At 39.3% G+C, this 23267-nt stretch overlaps 1 protein-coding gene across 1 annotated transcript in view; it reads right to left on the bottom strand.

The window, feature by feature from the left end:
* ASCC3 (activating signal cointegrator 1 complex subunit 3) overlaps positions 1-23267 on the bottom strand; it is a 332257-nt gene that overhangs the window by 187716 nt on the left and 121274 nt on the right. The window contains exons 12-13 of the mRNA XM_055136146.1: positions 17473-17649; positions 14035-14106 (exon numbers count right to left, since the gene is read on the bottom strand). Of these exons, the coding sequence (XP_054992121.1) occupies positions 14035-14106; positions 17473-17649 (249 nt within the window). The remainder of the gene's footprint in view (positions 1-14034; positions 14107-17472; positions 17650-23267) is intronic.

Genomic DNA, 23267 nt, shown 5'->3' on the forward strand with positions numbered 1-23267 from the left:
TGAATTTGTTTTTTTATATATTGCTGAAAAATCTTTTCATTCTTGAAAATGGAGACAGATTTCTGAATATGAAACAACAAAATTAGGATGTCAACATTTTTGATAATGTGAAAAAAGAACAAGTTAACTGACTAAACATGCCATAATCTCTGAGGAAGTTTCTAATTTCTTTTCCTACACAAAATGTAACCAAGTTTGTATAACAAGAAAAATCTCAATAGGATTAAGGCATCAATTATTTTCCCATTCTGCAAGTTACACAGGAGGAGGGGAATTATTAACTGGAATGATAAAGCTGTACTTGCATTTGGTAACACAAAAAGAAGCTTACAAATGAGACGTCTCATTAGTTTGAGCAGATGGATCAAAATTAAAGGCTGAATCGCCAACTTTTAATTTCCCAATAGCCAAGAAGAGCTTGAAGTCTTGCAGAGTATGACTGTTGAAAAGTCAACATGAAAAGATTTTCTCCATCTGTCATCACACATGCTTGAATGGAACACAACTGCCTCCTACTGTTTTTAATACTTTTACGGCAAAGCTGCACATAAAATCTATTAAGTACATAAGCACTCAAGTTTAGATGATTGGTATACTGAAACTCATGGAACAGTTCAGATCAGAGAATAGCAGCGTGGCTTTTGAACATGAAATTTCTCTTATTATAATTTAATCTAACTGGAGAGTAACAAAATGAATTCGTTTGTATATTTAAGAAGCAACTGATAATTTTTAGCATGGAAAGTATCTGCTTCAGACTTATGAGTTCTTTTTTTTTTTTAAGGGACACACTTTTTAAATCTTGACAATGATCTGAAAACTAGTTGCTCTAACAAACTGAATGCAGAAATAGTTAGGAAACCAAATTACAAAGAAAAACTGCAAATATTAAATAACTCAAAGGAAACAAAATTGAATTTTCACTTTTTTTGTTGGAATAATTTTAGCTGGATGGCAAAGAGTGTGGCTATGAGGTGGTAGAAGAAAAACCCAGTTAGTTTACTTGGACTATAGTAAACTGGAATTAATTTATACAGACTGTATAGTAATTGCTAACATATATCTAATAGGCAACAAATCTAAAGTTTGTGAAGTACATAGTCCTAAAAGAACCTATATTGTTTAAATAATAAGAACAAGCATATTTATCAAATATGCAGTTGGCAGTTTTATTATAATGCACCAATGTTCACTGTCTTCTAACTATATAATTCTAGAAGCAAAGCCCTTTGTCTCTCTTTTACACACACATACACACACACACACACACACACTCACTCACAATTTACTGCATTTATATACTGCACTCACTCTGAAACATAAGAAAGTCTTAGAATAAAGAACATAGAGTCAGATTTCAGTCATCAGAGCTGATGAGAATAATTTAAGCCAAAATTAACTTGGCTATCAGTGTTATTGATAATGAGATAAAGGATAGTAAAATTATATATATATCTTATTCTGACAGATGGATATGTATAATTTCATTTGTTGAAATGCACCACTTGGAACTTCATGCAAAGACATCCCGTGCCTGGGATAGCATATCCAAATTCAATTAGTAGAGGAAAAAACATAATTCAGAAACTCTATACTACTGGGAGGCTCTTTGTTAACCTTCTTATAAAAGCTTCTTATAACCTTCTTATAAGCTGTCACAGCTTAGTGAATGTATTTCTTCAAGAAGAAAAAATAATGGGGGATAAGATAATTCAGTTAGGGGCTCTAAAGCCCCCCCCAACCACCACCACCAAATGAGCTTCCATATGAGCCACAGTAATCAACAACTACTTTGAAGCAATAATTTTTGTGTGATGAATTACATTACAAACAGCTAGCCTCGTAATTTAGGTATCTTCCTAAACTTCCAAAATCAAAATGCATTAACAGTTCTCCTTTCCAGGTAAGCCACACTGCAATTTCTATTCTGGACATCTTACAAAGGTAATCAGCAGAAGCTGTCACTTATCAAACTAAATAAACTTACAGGCCAAATACTTGGCAGGGCAACGTGCAAATGGAAGATTTATAGACAGAATGATCCCCTTGAAAAGACCGTAGCAAAGAGACAATTCTAGTTTAGAAAAATACCTCCAAAATTACACAGATAATAGACTATAATGAAATAAAAGCAGTAGGATATTGTTTTTAAATTATGTCACAGAAGAGCTGCTAAGTTAAGTTGATGGTGTTAATATAAATGACCGAGGCACTGCTTTATAACTATTTACCATCTTAAAGCACTGCCCATGGCATATATAATACCATCAATAACAGAAATCACCAACAATAGGTGGGCTGTGGTCCTGAAGTATCTCATACCTCCCCACCATCTCCACCTCACAATGGCAAAGGATCACCATTGAAGATGAGGCAACTAATCAATTGGATTATATTTACCACCAAGTTCCCCAACACACTGAAGGAGGGATTTAACCACCAGTATTTCCTTATGAATCAATTCCGCTTAATAGGACCCGACCTATGAGTAACAATATACCATCTTTAATGTTTCTAACATTTCAATGTCATTGTTTTCATTTATTTTGGTCAGGTTTTAGAAAGAGAAAACTAAACATTTTAGAGAAAGTACAGACACAACTAAAGGAAAACTCAAAGACATTAAGAATTAAGAGAATATAAACCATTACACAAACACACACACACACACCACACAAACACCAACATAAATTATCTCTGGTCAGTAGAATCATCATTATTACCAACACAGTGGACTGGAGTGATAGCACAGTGGGTAGGGCGTTTGCCTTGCACGCGGCCAACTTGGGTTCGATTCCTCCGTCCCTCTCAGAGAGCCTGGCAAGCTACCGAGAGTATCCCGCCTGCACGGTAGAGCCTGGCAGGCTCCCCGTGGCGTATTCGATATGTCAAAAACAGTAACAACAAGTCGCACAATGGAGACGTTACTGGTGCCCACTCGAGCAAATCAATGAACAATGGGATGACAGTGATACAGTGCTACCACCACACTGGCTGAGGGTCCATGAGTCCTGAAGCTTCAAGTTTCTTATAGCTGAAGTAGGTAGTTCTAGGCCCCTCCCTGATGTTCAGGCTTCACTCTTCTGCTCTGTGTGTGTGACTTGACTCATCCTGCCCCCAAGCTGCCCTCCCCTTTGCAGTGCTGGTCATCACTCACCCAGTCCTCTGCCATTCTGAGGTGCCCCCCACACCCCCCAGTCCTTCACTGTCTTGGTCTGTCTCTGCTGCCCTGTAGTGTTACCAGGACTCCACGGCATGCATTGCTCCACTGCCCTTTGCTCCTCTGGCCATGAGACAGTGGGCAGTGGAAGGGTGTAGGGCCAGGTGAATTTAGTCACAGGGAGCCGATCAAAATAGATAATGGGGTAGCTGGAAGTGGGATATGACAGCAGATAGAAGGAGATCCCCAATCTCTGCCCTCAGATCGACATTCTCGCTGGACTCTCTCTCTCTCAGCTGACTAAAGGATCAGGTAGGGCTATGAACCCACACAGGGCTCAGACGCCCAGGAAAGCTCCCATTCAGGCAGGGCTTGGAAGCCCGGATGCTAAGCACAGGAGTCTCATCCACCCACATGTGGACACAGACTAGGAAAGTTGGGACAGGACGACAGGAACTGGTGGAGTACAGCTAGGAGGCCCAGTATAGAGCACAGGGACTTTGCTCACACGCAAGTGGCTGTGGCTGGAGACTGACTAAAAGCGTGCATGGGACAGAGAGCTGCAGAGTGAGGGGACAGGGCCATCAGTCACAGGAAGTGAGCAGACTGCATGGGATGAGACGAGAGGTCATACACAGAATGGGGCAGTGCCAGGGACAGGATGAGTGATGTTCACGATAAAGGAGAGGGTTGGACCCATCTACTTCAACTGTCCAATAAACATTTGTAATCTTCTGAGTTTTGTATGCAAATATTTCATACAATTCTCAAGACCTCACCAGCACAGGAAAACCCCCTTTTCAGGAAGGCTAACAGTCTTCCTTCGTGAACTGTAGCTTTTTCCACCGGATATAGGTAAGGGGCTCAAAGAAAACCTGCCAATCTGGGCACAAGAGCAGGGGACAAGAGCAGAAGTCTCCTGAGCTGTGTTCCCTCTCTAAGGGTGACATCACTGCCCCTTAGCCATGTTCGTTATCTAAGGGACTTGCTGGCCTTCTCGCAGGAGAGACAGAAGTGACCAAGTGTCCTTAGCAAGTTCCCCACTAAGGTGCCCCACCCATGCCCCTTAACGTCCATAATGTCAGCACCCTTTTCTCCTGTCTCATTTTTTTTTTTTGGACTAGCTCAAGCACTAAATCTGTTTCAACTTGTTTTGTTGTTGTTGCTGTCTCTTTTTGGTCAATTAAACATATATTTGTGTTTCTGTTTTGTTGCAGGGGGGAGGGCACACCTGACAGGGCTCGGGGCTTACACCTTGCTCTGTACTCAGGAATCACTCCTGACAGTGCTCGGGGTACCATATGAGGTTCTGGGGACCAAACCCGGTTGGGTCGCATGCAAAGCAAGTGCCCTACTTGCTGTTAGCTCTCAAGCTCCTATATTAATCATACTTTAACTTATAGTTCAAAAAATACAGCTGGAAGCCAAAATCCAAAGCAAGATTGTTTGAAGTCAAAGTTCAAGGAAGAGGGCTGAGAGGCAGTGCAGTGGTTAGGGTGCAGGCTGGGAATGTGCCCAGCAGCATGGGCCAGGGCCCTAGTAATGCTGGCATTGCAGCAGCCATGCACTCTAGGGCCCAGGTACTGAATTGCCAGCAGTCCGAGATTCACCAATGGGGTCTCCAGGCCTTCAGACCCCTACTGGGGACATATTCACTGTGTCCCTCTCTCCAAGACAGAGAAGGATAGATTTTCTGAGAGCAAGTGTAAATCCAAAGCAAAGTATAAAAAGTATTTTCATAATCCTGATTCAGAGGTTATGTGTAAGAAGTTTTTCGTATATATAAGAAAAAGTTTACATGGCTTTGACAGCACTTTGTCCTTTATGCCTTAAAATTGTAGAAGAAAATGGAAACACACATCAAGCAACAGCCATACAACACACTATAATGACAGACTATTCAGAGGAACGAGTCCTAAGTGTATGAACAATTCTATGTAAGTTGGCTCTGATAAAGAAATGTTATAACCCATTCAGAATACACTATGAGAACTGTATGGTCAGACCATAAAAACGCAGCCAGAATCCTATTATAGGATATTTTTCCTAAGGAAATGTTTCAACAACAGCAAAAATAAGGCAGATAACATATGATAAGTATGGTGGCACTACTTTAATATTAGCGAACTGCAAACATTTAATGCACTTAAAAATGGAGGAAGAACCAAAAAAAGAGGGAGCAATGCCAGCTCAAAGGTAAAGGGGCAGGAGTATAGGGAGACATTGGCTAGCTCAAGCATTAAACCTGTTTCAACTTGTTTTGTGGTTATCTTTTAGGTCATATTAAACACATCTGTATTTTTTCTTTGTTTGGGGGGCCACGCCTGAGAGCACTCAGGGCTTACACCTTGCTCTGCACTCAGGAATCACTCCTGGCAGTGCTCAGGGTACCATATTTAGTGTCTGCCAACACAATGACTGGCACAACCCTAGTGTCTCCCTTCACCGGCTGCGAGGCCCTAGGACACTGCTTAGCATGTCGTAGGTTCACTTTCTCTTCAGAAACAGAAGATAATAAAGGTTAGGACAGAGGACTGGAGAGATTAAAAACAAAATAATGCATCTGAGACTGAACAAAAACATCATTTACTTTCTCCTAGATATTAAGCACAGCGGGTAGGGTGTTTGCCTTGCACATAGCCCACCTGGGTTCGCTTCCCCCACCCCTCTCGGAGAGCTAACTGTGGTATATTCTATATGCCAAAAACAGTAACAAGTCTCACAATAGAGACATTACAGGTGTCTGCTCGAGCAAATCAATGAACAACGGGACGACAGTGCTAGAGTGCTATTAAAATTATAGAGACCAAAGGTTCCCAAACTTGTTTGACCTCCCTCCTTCCTCCCCTCCACAACCTCTGCTGTTTTAAAGGGGGGCAGGGGGGGAGAGAAATCACTCTCCTCCTACCCTCAGCCCAGAAGTCTACCCTCTTTAAGGAAAGTGACCCCCCAACTGCAACTAAGGCTACTAAAATGCTCCTGGATTGTTCAAGCATGCCACTTTGGGAAAAAATGGTTTAAATCATGTATAAATAATGAAAATTGTTGGATAGCCATGGCAAAAAGTGAAGAAAAAACTTCATATACAGTACAATTATAATTCAGTAATATTTTATAACTATTAACTATGATTAATTTTATATAAGCAGAATTTTACATACCACATGCAAATGGATTATAAAATGGAAATGTAGAAATTAGAGTAATCATGTTAAAATACAAAATAATAATGCTACTCTGAAAACATCCCTCAATATTGCTGTTTTATTTTTATATCGTAAAAGGGGGTGTATATATAGGCTTTTTCATAAATATATATGAATATATATATACATACAAATATATATTTACATACACATAGGGGAGGGTGAGGGAGAGATATGTGTATATGTATCTACATATTGGTTTTGAAGCCAATCCAGGGTTGCTCAGGGCTTACTACTGTGCACTCAAGGATCACTCCTGGCACAGCTTGGGGAACCATATATGATGCTGGGGATCAAACTTGGATCTGACATTTGCAAGTCATGTGCCTTACCCACTATACTCTCTCTCCAACCCCAGATCTTAAGAAAAGTTCTTATTCTGGGCTGGAGCAATAGCACAGAGGGTAGGGCGTTTACCTTGCACACGGCTAACCCGGGTTCAATTCCCAGCATCCCATATGGTCCCCCTGAGCACTGCCAGGAGTAATTCCTGAGTGTAGAACCAGGAGTAATCCCTGTGCATCGCCGGGTGTGACCCAAAAAGCAAAAAAAAAAAAAAAAAAAGAAAAGAAAAGTTCTTATTCTGGGGCTGGAGTGATAGTACAGCAGGGAGGGCATTTGCCTTGCACACAGCTGACCCGAGTTCAATCCCTGGCATTCCCATATGGTCCCCGAGCACTGAGAAGAGTAATTCCTGAATGCAGAACCAAGAGTAAACCCTGAACATTACTGGTTGTGACCCAAAAAGCCAAAGGGGGTAAAAAAAAAAAAAGAATTTTCTGATTCTGCAAAACAAATGCCACTCAGTACTCAAAACCAAACTGTGAAGCCTCTAGCCTAAACTCTTAGGAGACAATACCTGAGCCCAGGCCATAGTTATCCTGCTCAAATTCTTGTTTGAAATGAAAAATGAAAAACTTAAGCAAACAGTTGTGCTGAAGGTCTGATTTCTGAAGTACTTCTGTGGCCCTAAAACTGTAATCACATGCTACATAAACACCCACTGTGACTGCATTTCTGGCAGAGGAAAGTACAGCAGGAGGAAGTTTAGACTGTACCCCCAGAAGGCTGGCAACTGCAGAAATGCACACCAAAGGTGGGAGCTAGTCCTTGCGTGGATCCTCGGTCTCCGGTTAGGGTTTTCAAACTCTCAATGCCCAGCTTCCTCACAACTGCAGAACAGCTGCCCCTGGTGACAAAACACCTCTCTGTACTTTCCAAACAGTAACCACCACTATAGCTGAGCTTCCCATTTCATGAACAAAAAGAGAGACAAATTCTAAAAACTAGACAGTAATCTGGGGCTGGAGCGATAGCACAGAGGTTGGGCGTTCGCCTTTCATGCAGCCGACCCGTGTTCGATTCCTCCGCCACTCTCGGAGAGCCTGGCAAGCTACCGAGAGTATTGTGCCCGCATGGCAAAGCCTGCCAAGATACCCGTGGTGTACTGGATATGCCAAACACAGTAACAATAAGTCTAACAATGAGAGACGTTACTGGTGCCAGCTCGAACAAATCGATGAGCAACGGGATGACGGTGACAGTGACAGTGATAGATAATAATCTAAAATGTAACTTATTTATTTTTATTGAAAGGGTGGGGAGGGTTTGGACAACACTCAGCTCAGGAAATACTCCCGGCTCTGTGCTCAGGGATCACTCCTGGTGATGCTCAGATACCATATGCAGAGTGGGGATTTAAATCAGGGTCAGCTGAGGGTAAGACAAGCGCTTTAACCACTGTACTCTTTCATGCAATTTACTTTTTACAAAAACTGATGGGAAAACATTTGCTGGATACTTCTAATATAGCACATCATTTTTAAAAATAAGCCTAGAGAGCTCCAGGGTGCTGTTGGAGGGTGGGCAGGCCAGTTAAAACCCGTACACTCCCCACCCCAAAGCTGCTGCCACGCCTCCAGTCAGACTCTATCATCTCAAGACTAAGCCTCATGGAGAACCTAATCTTCTGAAGAACCTAATTTGCTGGAAACTTCAGGTAGACAGGTCTTGACTGAAAACTCCAGGCCCTCTCGAAGTCAGGATGGGTGACATCCCCTAAGTGTCCTCTACTTCCAGAAGCCCCGGCAGCCACGCCCACACCCCACCACAGCTGCCACGTAAGCTCATCTGCCAGCCTTGTTCCAGAGACTCAAGTAAATCTTGAAAGAGATCACTTAGGCACAAAAGTTTCTTAGACACCTGTTCCCAGCTGAGAACTCTGGGGTGCTCTCAGAGTGAGGCAGGCCTGCTCCTGCCCTGGAAGTCACTCCCATATACCAAAATATCACCCGGTCAAATACTTTACTCGGTGAACTGTCCAGTTATGACTTCTGGATTTCCTAGGGCACGCAGCCGCATACTTCTCCAATATCTACAACACTACATCCCAATAGTAGATGGATGGGATGTAATGGAGAAATCAACCAATCTCGACTAATAAAAACATTACCACAGAAGGTTGATCTGCAACAAGAGCTTAGTTGTCCCTCAGACAAGGACTTAATGTCCCCACACAACAATTTTCACAAATTTTCTTCTATGGAGCATTTTATGATCATTCTGTTATGATCATTTAGGGGTAACAAGCAATACAAAATAAATTACTGTTGGCCTGAACCAAGGATAATTGAGATAAGGACCAGGAAGATCGTTCCAAAGCTTGGAAGCTGGCCTCACATTCTGGTGGAAAAGGCAGCTGGGATAGAGAAGGGACCACTAAGTAAATGATGCTTAGAGCTCACTCGGGATGGGAGATACATGCTGAAAGTAGACTATGGACCAAACAAGATGGCCACTTACTACCAGTATTGCAAACCATAACACCCAAAAACAGAGAGTTAGAGGGAATGTGCCTGCCACAGAGGTGGAGGGAGGGGTGGTGGGATGATGGGGGGTGTTGGGAGGGATACTGGGAACACTGGTGGTGGAGAATGGGCACTGGTAGAGGGAGGGTATTTGATCATTGCATGACTGAAGCGTAATCACGAAAGTTTGTGAGTCTGTAAATGTATCTCACAGTGATTCATTTATATATATTGTTGGCTTGCTATGGGGGCAGGCTTGAGAGGTGGTTGGGAAAATGGACACAATGGTGGAGGGAAGGTAACAGTGGTGGTGGGACTGGTGTTAGAATATTGAATGCCTGGAACAAATAATCATGAACAACTTTGTAAACCATGGCAGTTAAATAAAGTAGGGGAAAACAGTAAGTCTAGATATTTGTTAACTAAAATGTTTTCTATAATATAAAAATTAGAAATAAACTCTCTTGGTCTTAGTGACAATGTCTGGTTAATCACACTTAATTTATGCTCTTATTTCACAGCATGGGTTTAGTAAGTCCTACTTAATGCCCTTAATGGGATCCTGGAAACTGACTGTAAGCAAAATGACTTATAATGAAACCATTTTTATCAAATTAGCTAACTGATAAGAACAAGTCCCTTACAGTATATTTCTGGTGAAAAAAAATCACCATCAACACGAATGTTCTCTAAGCTATCTACTCCCTCCTTCTAATAATAAACAGGAATTGATAATCATTTTCTAAACTTCTTATTCCAGTTCAGGGGTCACCGGTAATCAGGGTCCATTCTGGAAGTTCAGGATCCAAGGCAGGAATCAAGACAGGATGCCCGTCCCTCCCATACAGGGCGGGCACGCCACTCTGCTCACACTCAGAACGAGGCATGGCAATGAACTTAATCTCTGGGATATAGGAAGAAAATAACATGCCCGACAGCACTCGGAGAAAACACAGACACACAAAAGCTGCAAAGTCCACACAGACAGGGGATCCTGTCAGGAAATGGTATATACATATATGTATGTATATATACACACACATATATATATTTTAATCAATGAACTGATATTTTTCATCAAAGGCAAAGGCAGGATGGGGGGTGCCGAGGAGGGGAAGTGTGCTTACTGCCTGCAGTTGGGATAAACAATTCCTGCCTTTATCTTGGGAAGAAAAGGATCTGAAATTTAAACCATCCAGAAGGCATGGAGGCCTTTGACACAAAAGACCCATCTCAAGAGCCTGGAAAACTACTGAGATGTAGAATTCCAGGTCCAAGCACCGATGGACTCCTGAAAAGCAACAGCTCTGAGGAGCCTGGGGAGGTCTGACTTTCCTTTCCTGGAAAGAGCCATCCCTTGCTCCAGCCTGAGTCCCCAGGTGGCAGGATTCATTTCCTGCACCGTGCAGAATAGGTGGATGCCAGGCGCAGCTTGACTGCTGTCTTCTGGGTTTGGCAGACACAGGCGCCAGTGTCACACGGGGCCATGACTCAGAGGAGACCTTTATCAGTCTAGAATTTCCCAGGCACTTCCCTGGAGACAGAGGCGGGTAAAGAGGGAAACAGTGAATTTCCCTCTCCGCTGCTTCTCTCCTCCCCACATAAGCCACCAGGGATCCCTACAACTCCGCTGGTGGGGGTGGTCTATAAAACAGGAATCAAAGCATATTGTCGGGAGAACTGTCGCGCAGGTGGCCACAGAGAACATTTCCTTCTTATAGGAATTTCTCTAAAATGCTTTCCAAAATTTCTCTCGACAGCATTTAAAAATCATCAGACATTCACGCTCAGGAAATCTCAGGAGGCACTCTAGAACAGAGGAGGAAAATAAAGTCCGAAAGCTCAGGGCAGCCACGGCAAGTTTTTGTAAGGTTTTATTGGAACACAGCCATGTCCATTGTTCACTTATCGCCCATGGCTGCTTTCATGCTGCAACAGAGAATATTGGGCCTGAAATTCACAAGGCCTGAGATATTTACTACATGGACCTTTACAGAATAAAACATAGCAGCTCCTGGCCAAGGACAAGTACAGCAGATCTTTGAATAACCTCTTTTTTTTTTTTTTTTGTTCAATGCTGTTTGATTATAAAGTTGACGAGAAAAAAAGAAATCCTGGTCAACACTAAACGAAATAACATTAGAGCAACTGGTTTCATTACATGTTGTTTCACTCAAGGCTGTAGTTCCCCAGAGGACTTACTCTAGTTAGTATTTGGCAAAGAACAACAATCAAAGAACACATTCTGGTCTTTTAAACCACCTTATTGGTACATGATAAGTAATATCATTCACAAAACAGGTTTCTAATTAGGATCAAAGGGGAGCAATTATGCCAAAAAAAAAAAAAAAGAAAAAGGTGACATGACATTATGATTAGCTGAAACGCTACACTCCTGAGGCCTGGAATGGAAAGTGACCTGTATATCACTTTGCATAGAACCTAATTTTATTCATCTGCCAGATGAGGATAATAGTACCTGCCTAGTAGACTCCTGAAAGAATTAAATGAGATTAATAGTAAAATGTTAGCAGTTTGGGGCATTTAATAATCAAGAGGTAGAGGAGTCATTATTATTATGCAATTTAAAATAATTATGATTTCATTTCTTAAAAAGTAATTCTTAAGACCAAGCACCATCTCTTGGGTTTAGACACTTGACTTTAAAACTGTTTCTTGGGGCTGGAGCAATAGCACAGCGGGTAGGGCCTTGCCTTGCACGTGGCCAATCCGGGTTCGATTCCCAGCATCCCATATGGTTCACTGTGACCGCCAGGAGTAATTCCTCCTGAGTATAGAGCCAGGGGTAACCCCCGTGCATTGCTGGGTGTGACCCAAAAAGGAAAAACAAAGCCTGTTTCTTAAAACAGGGGTAAAATGCATCAAGTGGGTTCAGCAGGCAGTAGGCAGTGTTCTGAATTCTTATGTTCAACTCATCTTTGATTTGTTTTGTTCACTGGGGCTCCTAATTTGAAAAACCAAAGGCATGGAAAATACTTCATTTTATGTGTCATAAAAGAATAACACCCTGGGGGAATCCCATAAAAGAAATAAAATGATTCCTAAACCACACCTAATTGAGCAATGATTAAGTTTTATGCAAACAAATACCAGTCCTCTCTAATAGCATTTTGGACAACAGTGTAAAAATAAAACTGCTAATACAAAAAGGAAAAAAAAACAAAACAGTGAACCATCCTGAGTCCAGATCAAAAACCAGAGTGAGCCTGGAGACAGCTGAAGGTCAGGTCTCAGGTACGGCCAGGGGCAGCCAACACAGTTAAGCATGCACAGACGCACCCCAGTCCACCAACAACAGGAAAGTACAAGTCAAGGGCCGCCCAGCAGTGAAGCAGATCAATGCCCTCTGGAGGGAGCAGCTAACTCTGCACCAGTCAAGACTGCAGAGGCTGAAAGCCTCACCCGCGCAGCCCAGGCCTGCGTGGGGACAGAGAGCCCCGCCTATGTGCCTAAACGCATTTCCCTCCGCAATATCCAGGCACACTGCTCAAGTGCTTCTCGGACCTGTTTTGCCAAAGTCAGTTCTGAAATAAAGTTTTTTTCTCAACACAATTTCATTTCCAAATATCGTTAACAATATAAAACATTCTACTATATGCTATATGTATGCTACCATTTAAATGGACATCTCTTTATCAAAACAATAAGAATATTGTAACAACAAAAAATTTCAAGTATGTGCAAAAATTTTAATGTTTTAGGTATGAAAGGTGGGTGCTTTATTATTTGGCTATGTAGTTGGCTTTGGGGCGACACCTGATGATGCTCAGAGATTATTCTTTGCTTTGCACTCTGCAATTACTCCTCGCAGTGCTCTGTGGGGACTATATTGGAATGCTAGGGATCGAATCTGGGTCAACTGTGCGCATGGCAAGTACCCTAACTGCTGTACTATCGCTCCTGCCCTTATTTATTTAGAGGTCACAGCTGTGCTCAGGGGTCAATCCTAGGCTAGACTCAGGGAACCATATCTAGGCCTGGCAACTGTACTGAGGCTGATGGCAGGTTAGGAAAATGCCTTAACTATAGTGTCATCTCTTCAGTCCCAAGTTGGCATTTTAAAACAAAACATTCAAAGAAATGAAAATGTAAACAATGATGTCTTGGGGCCCTGAGATGGCTCAGTGGCAAGGGCACTTGCCTTGTATGAGCAAGATTTGTGGTACTGTCCACATCTGCAGAATATGATTTCTATCGCTCTACTGTCTGGAACCCCTGGTACCATGAATGTATACAACCTCTGGCACACAGCAGCCTCAGGTGTGCAAATACAACAAAGGGGGTAACTCCCGGACAAGTTATAACAATTAAAAGCTGAGTGAACCCTGTGGCCAGGTATGTGACCCTCTGGCGAGCACTACAACTGAAGTGTGTGACCCACAAGGAGCTCAACTAAAGAATAAGCCCCCGGGAAGCATGTGTGCAAGCAATGCTAAAAGTGTGCAATTTCCAAACAAGTATGTGAACACGGCAACTCATATGTAATGAGTGTTTCCTGGTTAGCACCACAAGCAAGAGTCAGAGCACCATGGCCAAGCACAAATGTAACCCCTTGTACTCTAACAAAGACACCGTCAACAGAGAGGAGGGAAAAGGATGAAATCCTTCTTCTTTTCTCTATTCAATAAAAATGACGTGATCAAAAATGCATGACCTATTAGGATGATATCTGTGAACACTTATGAGTTATAATATTACACACTGGGACAAAAATATTAATAAAAACCTCTAAGTCCTCATCTCATGATTTTTCTTAAGACAACTTTCTCCAAGCTGCCTAAAATAGTAATCATTAGGCATTTTCAAAAACACAAAACAAAAAAGATTAAAAGATGGATACCTGGTGTCCAGCCTTTACTTGCTTCAAAACATTTTCATAGCATACTTCATCCATGTTATTCAGTTGCTGCACCTTAAAGAAAAACAATAAATGAAACATATGTAACTGCATATGAAACTTTCCTAATTACAATGCATCTTTAAAAGAACTTTCGGAAGACTAGCTCATCCAATATTTTTGGATCACTAACTTTCTAATTATTTAATTATAATAATCTAAAAATTAATAGGAAACCATACTACTGAGTTTTTTTAAAGAATAAATTGGAGAACTGAGGTGGGTCACACATGGCAGTGATTGGAGACTACTATCAGTTTTAAGCTCACTCCTGGTAGTACTTTGGGGACCAACGGACAAAAAATGGACCACCTGCATGCAAAGCTTGTGTTTCACCCTTTAAGGTAACATTCCAGTCCCAAGAGTAACATTTTAGTTCTCTTTTTCCCAGACAAGTTCATTCTTCAGACTACTTTTCCTCAATTCCTTTCCTATATAATTCACTAGCTGCCAGAATGATACCGGTAGGACTGTAGCATCATAGCATATAAAACTGAACTCAAAGGAAACAGATTCTGTCATATTTATGAAGAGGTATATATATTCTATTACAAAGTTTAATGCAATATATTTTAAATGTAAGAGTTCCAATATTCTTTAGAATATCTGCAACTTTAGTAACAAGTTTATGAAATGAGAAAAAGAAATGATTCACATTTTCCCTGGTAATATTGAGAAAGTTTTCATCCAAAGAGGTAAGGAGAAGGCATGTGACACACAAGTTCTCTCTCGTCAACTTTTATGAGGAGTTTGGAGGGCATAAAAATGTCATTTCAGATGCAATTAAATAATTTTTTTTCCTTAAATTAGGTCAACACTTTAAAACTCTGGAAACTTCTATAACTTTCCGAGACTAAGTGAGAAAACCACAAATAGCTTCTCATTCATGCTTCAAAAATAACTCTCCCAAGGAAACGAATAGACTTTAGTATATTCTGGGTTAGTTCTGGTCAGTCATTATTTCAAAGCGGATGTGTCAGATACACCATTTTCCCATTTCCTCCATAACAACCAAATTTCATTACGTGTTTCAGAATAAAACTCTGAAAAGCCTACAAGGGGTTTGTTTTCTAAAGAAATGACAAATTCTTAAAAGTTTAAAAGTGTACTGAATGACCTGCTGGGGAAATATGTAAGTTATACCAACTGCATATTTCAGGTGAGTATAAAACTAACACTTTAAAAAAAAATTTTACTTTTGAGTCCCTGTGAGATAGAGTTACAAAGCTGATCATGGCTGGGTTTCAGTCATACAGTGTTCCAATACCCATCCCTCCACCAATGCACATTTTCCACCACCAATGTCCCCAGTTTCTCTCCCGAGCTCCACACATCCTGTTTCTATGGCAGGTGCTCTCTCTCTCTCTCTCTCTCTCTCTCTCTCTCTCTCTCTCTCTCTCTCTCTCTCTCTCTCTCTCTCTCTTTCTCTCCCTCTCAAACTGATTGTTCCATGTCTGATAAGTTTTTCTGAATCTTGAGATTTTTATTGCAATCCTTTACATATTAGTAGACAGCTAAGCAATATCTATATTTTCTGATATAAAAATATTTCCTTTCTTGGGAGCAAACACTTTGTACTTTTTTAGGTCTATTCATATTTTTACATTTAAATTTTCTTAATTCTCTTCACTCTTAATAAATTTTAAATTTATGGGTTTTGCCTACTTCATTTCATCTGTAAACAGATTTTTTTAAAGCTTCATTTATGACAGGAAGATATGATGATTACTGCAATAAGATCCAAGTACAAAATAAAATTTAATGCAATATTTTTAGATGCCAGAGTTGAAAACTTAGTTATGTAAATAAGACAATATGCTACATTATATTAAATTATTTTGATTTCTTGACTTACCTAGGTTAAAATCATATAGCAATCAATCCTGACACTTTTACTGATTTATTTTCTGGTAATTCCACTTCTCATTTCTTTAAGTTTAACTGGTGCAAGCAATATGAAATATATTTGTTATATACCTGCCAAGGGGATGGGTTGGGGATAGAAGTGAATCTGGGGACACTGGTGGAGGGAAGGAGACACTGGTGATAGGACTGTTGTTGGAACATTGAGTGCCTGAAACAACCCTATTAAGAACAACTTTGTAAGTCATGGTGTCTTAACAGAAATTGAAAGAAAAAAATTGTTGATATATTTCTAACATAAAAAAAATTATAACAGTTCATCAGCTAACACCATTCATTTCATCATTATAATATTGAGGTATTTATTTATTGAGGTATTAAAATTATGAAAAATAATTTTAATTAGATTTAAGTGACTCATCCATTTTTAGGATGAACAAAAAATAGTTTAAGATGGCTGGCATACATTTGAAAGATATTTAATTTTTTCTATCATCCTGTCAGAATCATTTGTGATAGTTTATATTATAAAACTGAAAGAATAATATAAAGATATAAACAGGTCTATCACTATTTTAATGATCACTGTCACTGTCATCCCATTGCTCATCGATTTGCTCGAGTGGGCACCAGTAACATCTCCGTTGTGAGAATTGTCGTTACTATTTTTGGCATAACGAATATGCCATGGTAAAAAAACATAAATCTCTGTATATTATGATGTGACTAAGAAACAAATGACAAGTAATACTGAAAAGCACTTGAGGCAAAGTTTAAAATACGCACATCATGTGGGGCCAAAGCTACATCAGTGGGGTAGGTCATTTGCCTTGCATGCAGCACACCTGAGCTCAATCCTGTTGTCTCCTAAAGTTCCCTGAGCCAGAAAGGATCCCTGAGCTCAGAGTCAGGCCTAAGCCCTGGACACAGCTGAATGTGGTCCCAAAAGCAAACAAACAAAAAAGCTACTTATTTCACACTCACACACACACACACACCCACACCCACATACACACATAGATAAACTAATTTCCTCACAGTACTATCAAAATGTTTCAAAAATATGCATGCCTAGACATAAGAGACTTAATGAAGTTTATGTGGCAATTATAAAAGACTGGAATGGAGGCCCTTTTAAATGTTTAATACAGTAACATTTTTAGCTGCATATAAACTATATGTTTTAATATTGCATAAAATATGTGGTTGTTTAAAAGAGACATTCTTTCACATCGCACTTTTATTTATATATTAATAACTCTGTGAAACTTACAACATCTAAGATTACAAAGCATGCATTGATAATAGCAGTGAAAACCATGAAAGCAACTTTTTGAAGACCATGCATCTCTATGGCATTTTAATGAGGAAATATACTTGATTTTGTCTTGGATGTTCTATCTCTAATGCTACTGAAATGGTCTGTTGGAGTTTGGGGAATCCCAAACAAATATTCAACAATTTATCAACAAAAATAATTTTACAAGAAAAGTTAACATTACAAAAATGGATATTTACCTTATTTGCACTTTTAACCCCCAAAAACGTCTGTCCAAGAGGAACGGGTCGAAAACGGCCATCAAAGTAGAAGAGTCCAATGAAGGGATTAACATGTAAAAACTGTGCAACATCGAGGTAGTTGGGTAACGTAGCAGAAAGGCCAAGAATCCTTATCATACTCTGTGTGGATTCAACCTGTATGGAATATTTTTGTTAATGAACAAGATAAATTCAACCACTGGTTTTCTAAATTTAAAATACAAACTATATTCACACAAAAAAGTAAATCCACAAATAAAAACAGAACAATTCATACATAAAAAAGACAAAAAATAAGAATGAAAATGCCATCACCTGAGATTATCACATACTATAAGCATCTGTCCAGCAACAAAAGACTAGTTAAAGAAAAAGATCTGCTTTATTAAATTTACACTGTCACTCTATCACTGTCATCCCGTTATTCGTCAATTTACTTGAGCAGGCACCAGTAATGTCTCTATTCCTCCCAGCCCTGAGATTTTAGCAGCTTCTCTTTACTTGATTAAGTTTACAATCCGAAGAAATTCACAAAGGATTATACACAGAAATGAATTTTAAAAATCGTGAATTTTCAAAATATACTTTTGCATTTAAAACAAATAGTAGCCTCTAAGTGATATTATCTAGAAATTATTTGACAAGTCCTTTAAGTCATACTTTGTTAATTCAGAGTTAAATTCGTGGGCTTTTGTATTTAATAAATCTACTTCACAAAACCAGTAACAAGACAAAGTGTCTTCTGACTATATTTTCATTTTCACTAGCAAGGTTCCTAGAACAAAGCAAATCACAATGGAGAGAAATGACAGAAATGTTGTTTCTTGAGAATGGAGTAAAGATAAGATTCAAAGTAAAATCATAGAGGATTCTGTCAATTATTGCACTAGAAGTCAAGAGATAGTTATGTAGTGTGTACCTAAAGCCATTTTGAGTGGCACCAGGGAATTGTAATCAACACAACTTTACTCTCAGAAGATGACATTTTATTGGAAAAAGAGAAAAGCATTAATTAATAAGCAAATAAATTGGGTAATGCCAGGTATTACAGTTAGTAAATGCCACAAGTAAAGTAAATGGGGTAAGTAAATAGAAGGCAATATGGGAGGAGTCCTACTTTTGGTCGCAGACTAAAAATCCTGCTACTTAGTAACTACTGAATCGATGAGGAAATCAAAGATATCCCTGGAAACAAATGAAAATAAAGATATGAGGGATCAGGAGATATGGGGTAGAGAGAACTTCTAAGAGGGAGCTCAAAACAATATAGACTGAAATTAGGAAATAGGAAAAATTTAAATCTAATTTTACAACTAAATTAAATAAATAAAAAAAAAATGAATCCTAAAGACAGCAGAAGGGTGGAAGTAACAAAGAACGGGAGGTGAATAAAGACTACCTTCAAATAAAAGCCTAGAACCAGATGGTTTTAATCATAAATTCTACCAAATCTTCAAAGATAACCTATTATCTATCCCACTCAAGGTCTTCCAAAAATTGAAGAGAAATGAACTCTTCTAAACAGTTTTTATAAGGCCTCCATTACCTCAATGGCTAGAAAAGATAAGAACATCTCAAAATATAAACCACAGACCAAATATCTCTGATGAACATAGATGCACAGACCCTCAAAAAAGAAAATACACTATTGGTGGGAGTATAAGCTGTTTCAACTTCTTTCAAAAAAACAGTTTGGAAATTTGTCAAAATATTAAGAACAGATTGACAATCTAATTTAACAATTCCATTTTCAGATATCTAGTCAAAGAATTGAGAAAAAAAGCCCACTAATTAAAAAATATATGCATATACCTATGCTCTTTGCAGCCATTGTAGCACTGCTTACAATAGCCAGGATACTGAAAAACACCAACATCCGATGTGAGTAATGAAGATGTGGTCTCTGTATAAAATAAACTACTACCCAGCTATTACAAAAACATAAACCTTGCCTTTCACAATAACAAGGATAAAAGTGGAAAGGGTTATGCTAAACGAAAATAAGAAAAAAGACAAGTACTGGATGATCTCTTCATATGAAGCAAAGCAAGGAAACAAAGTCAAATGGGAATAAACCTTTGGCCTTTGGATAACTGGACTAATGATGTCGTGGCGAGAGGGAGGGGGGAATTCCAGCAGAGAGGGAGTTCAGTGGACTGTGGTGAAAGAAAATTAATGCTTTGAAGTAGGGCATGGGAGCTAAATATATTTAGGAGAGGGGCAAAACCGTAAAATTAGTTTTAAAAGACAATTATTATTAGGTATTAATATTGTTAGCATCTTTAACAAAAGATTTGTCTTTTATCATTTTCAAATTTCTCTTAAAGAGATATCAAGGGCAAAGGGGAGTAAAGGCAGACAGGAAGTAACAGGTACAGGATCTAAGGGCCTTGGACATATTGGCAGTAGAGAGGTGTGGTACATCTATGTACCTGAACCACAGAACCAACAACATTGAAAGCATGAGATCCAAACTACAACGACCAAACATAGAACGTGTCAAGGAGATAGGCTTGCGGGTGGGAGGGAAACTGGGGACGTTGGTGGAGAGAAATTGATTCTAGTGATGAGAGTGATGTTTGAACATTATATGCTTGAAACTCAACTATGATTGGCTTACAAAATTAAAATTACAATAAAAAGTTTCTTTTAATGTTGTCACGTGTGCTGTGAAATTAATCCTTTATCCAATCTTAAATTTCAAATCCTGAAGAGAAATACCATCTTCAGATCATGACTGAAAACATCAGAATAGCTTCTTACATTAAAAATTCTGAAGTGCTGTGCCATCTGCTGGGGATATATGGTAATCACAAAACAAGCAGAAGAACTGCTATATAACAAAACTTAGGATGACAGGGATGGTATATTGCAAATAGGAGAAGAATCCCATAAATACTTATGATATGAAAATGAAGATACATAGAGGTTTAAAGACAATTATAGCATATATACAACTAAAGGAAGGCAATAGTAATTATTTAAAATATACAAAGGCATTACAAAGAAAATACAAAAATATATAATTCTTTTTAGTGGTGAATTAGAAAGTACTTCATAGAACAAATAAAATTTGGTATGCTCATAAAACACAGGTTTGGAGCAGATGGATTGAGGAGTGACAGAAAGATAATCTCACAACCAACGATATATTCGTCCTTAAGTGAGATTTGTCTCATTTCTAAAAGAGGTTAGTTTTTTTGGAAAAGAAGAATAGAGAAACAAATAGTTTTGTGTAACTAAAGAACATGTAGAAGTCAAAACTATACAGCTAAATCAGGGCTTTTATAGCTGGGTTTTCATTTTTGTTTTGGGGCCACACCTAGCTGTCCTCAGGACTATACTCCTAGCTCTGTGCTCAGGGATCTGAAATGCCCACCCACTGGACAATCCCACAGGCCCTTCCCTCAAGCCCCTTGGCTTCAATAGTGCTTATCCAACTGAGGAATTCACCATTTTTCTTAAGATAATGAAGAACAATTTATTAAAGTTTTAAGAGTATAGAATAAACTATTAACTGAAATTTGATTACATTATTAAAAATCCAATGTAATAATAGAAAGAATTAATATATATGTATATACTACACATAGTATATTTCTATAATAGATATTAAATTATATATTATCATAGTCACCCCATCTCCAGTTTCTCTTTCCATAGTTTCACTTACCTGAGGATAACCACAATCTGAAATAAGCATAATAATATATTTGAAGGCTAGAGAAAGAGTACAGTGGGCAAGGCACTTGTGTTATAAGTGTCCAACCCAGGCTGACCCGAAGTACCACATACCATCCCCTGAACAGCCACATAGAGTCTAGAGTTATACTTAAACACTGAGCTTATACTTAAACTTACTTAGAGTAAGTACTGAGTACAGCCAGGTATGGGCCAAAACCCCATTACTCCTACTACTACTACTGGTACTACTATTATATTGGATTGGAGGAAGAAATAAAGAGGAGGAAAGAGAAAGGTAGAAAAGAAATGGGGGAGGTCATACTATATAAGTTTTATATTAGCATATTGTTATAACTGATATTTTTATTATTGCTATAAACTTCTCATTGTGCCTAATTTATAAATGAAATCTTATCACAGGTATATATATATGTATAGGGGAAAATCACATCTACATGGGTTCATCTTCTGCATGATTTCAAGTTTACACTGGGGTTTATGGCAAGTATCTCCCATAGAAAAATAAGAGCACTTTATTTTTTATGCAATTATGCTAATTCATAAATCCATTAGTATGTAGTTCAAAAAATGTAGTTTATATATTAAGTAGCTTAGAGTATCTATAAATCCAAAGTAAAAAAAATCATATCATATAATTGCAATTTAAAAATTACTTAAGGGGGCTGGAGTGATAGAATAGTGGGTAGGGCGTTTGCCTTGCACGCGGCCGACCCGGGTTCAAATCCCAGCATCCCATATGGTCCCCTGAGCACCGCCAGGAGTAATTCCTGAGTGCAGAGCCAGGAGTAACCCCTGTGCACTGCCAGGTGTGACCCAAAAACAAAAACAAAAACAAAAAAAAAATTACTTAAAATTTATAGTGATGCTTAAAAATGCATAATGTTGCATGTGTCTACCTATATAGAGAAAGTCTTTGCAGTAGGCTACAATCTATCAATCAATTTTCTCCCTCAACTGGGTATGTCCAGGAAAGAAAGATGTCCTGGTTACATTTCCCTGGAAACATGCTAATGACAGACTTCCTGGCAAATGTCCTAATGATATTTACTTGCCCTCTAATGTTCTGGAGTTGCAGGAAAGTCCTTATCTCTGAAATGCTTTTAGCTGAAGCCGTGCTCTCTCTAGGTGGCTCACTGCAAATAAAGTTGGATGGATTGATGTGACACGGATCACTGAGAGACACCACTACGCTGTGTTAGTACCAGGCGATAAAACATCTCATGATCTAAATAGCTCTCTTTCGCGTGGAAAAAAAAATGTATAAGTGATGCCTTGAAAGCTTCTTTTTGAGAAATTGTATGTAAAATCTGGGCCAGAACACATGCAGGTGACAGGAGAGGACCAGAGAGCAGTAATGCACTTTCGGGTTTTCCATGTTGCACTTTGTCTTACAACATCTGCATCCTCATCCTTAAAATTATCCTTAATTTGGTGTTTATGAAAAGTTCCTTTTTATATCTCCTTAAAATGTTCTACCTTGATATTTATATATGTGTGAATGTACATATTTAAAATCGATGTGGTTTGCTTTTGGACCCGGCTGTGGAAGGAGCATGATGGAGGGGCCCGAGGGAGCGCCCTCGGACTCCAAGCAGCCCACTGAACTAATTCTGGCATGAACCAGAGACCCCACGGCGTGCTGAAGCTGTGGGACCCGGGCATCCCCCAATTCTTTTAACCTGTCTCTCTCTCAACTCCTCCCTCCTGAGCACAGCGCAGGGGCCGCGGTTTTCCTGAGCGCAAAACGGAGACGCCGAGCCTCTCTCTAGGTTTCTCCATCTTATGAGCACCATAAAAGGGTAAAAGTTTGTAGTGATGTTATTTCTGGTTGTACTTTCCCTGGACTTTATACAGAAACCCAAAACCGCGGGCCGCGCGACTTAATGTCATCTTAGTATGAGCAATATGTAATGGTTCCTTTCTAATGGGGCGGACTTTTGTGGGAGATCCTAATAGTAAGTCTGTTGCTGAAATATTGAAGGCAATCAAAGTGGTAGCCATCTCACTAGACTGAACTAAGCTATATCCCCACGCCGGCTGAGAAGAAATTTTCTTCTTTCTCGGGAAGA

The sequence above is a fragment of the Sorex araneus genome, chromosome 4 (assembly GCF_027595985.1).
Source record: "Sorex araneus isolate mSorAra2 chromosome 4, mSorAra2.pri, whole genome shotgun sequence".
NCBI classification, from domain to species: Eukaryota; Metazoa; Chordata; class Mammalia; order Eulipotyphla; family Soricidae; genus Sorex; species Sorex araneus.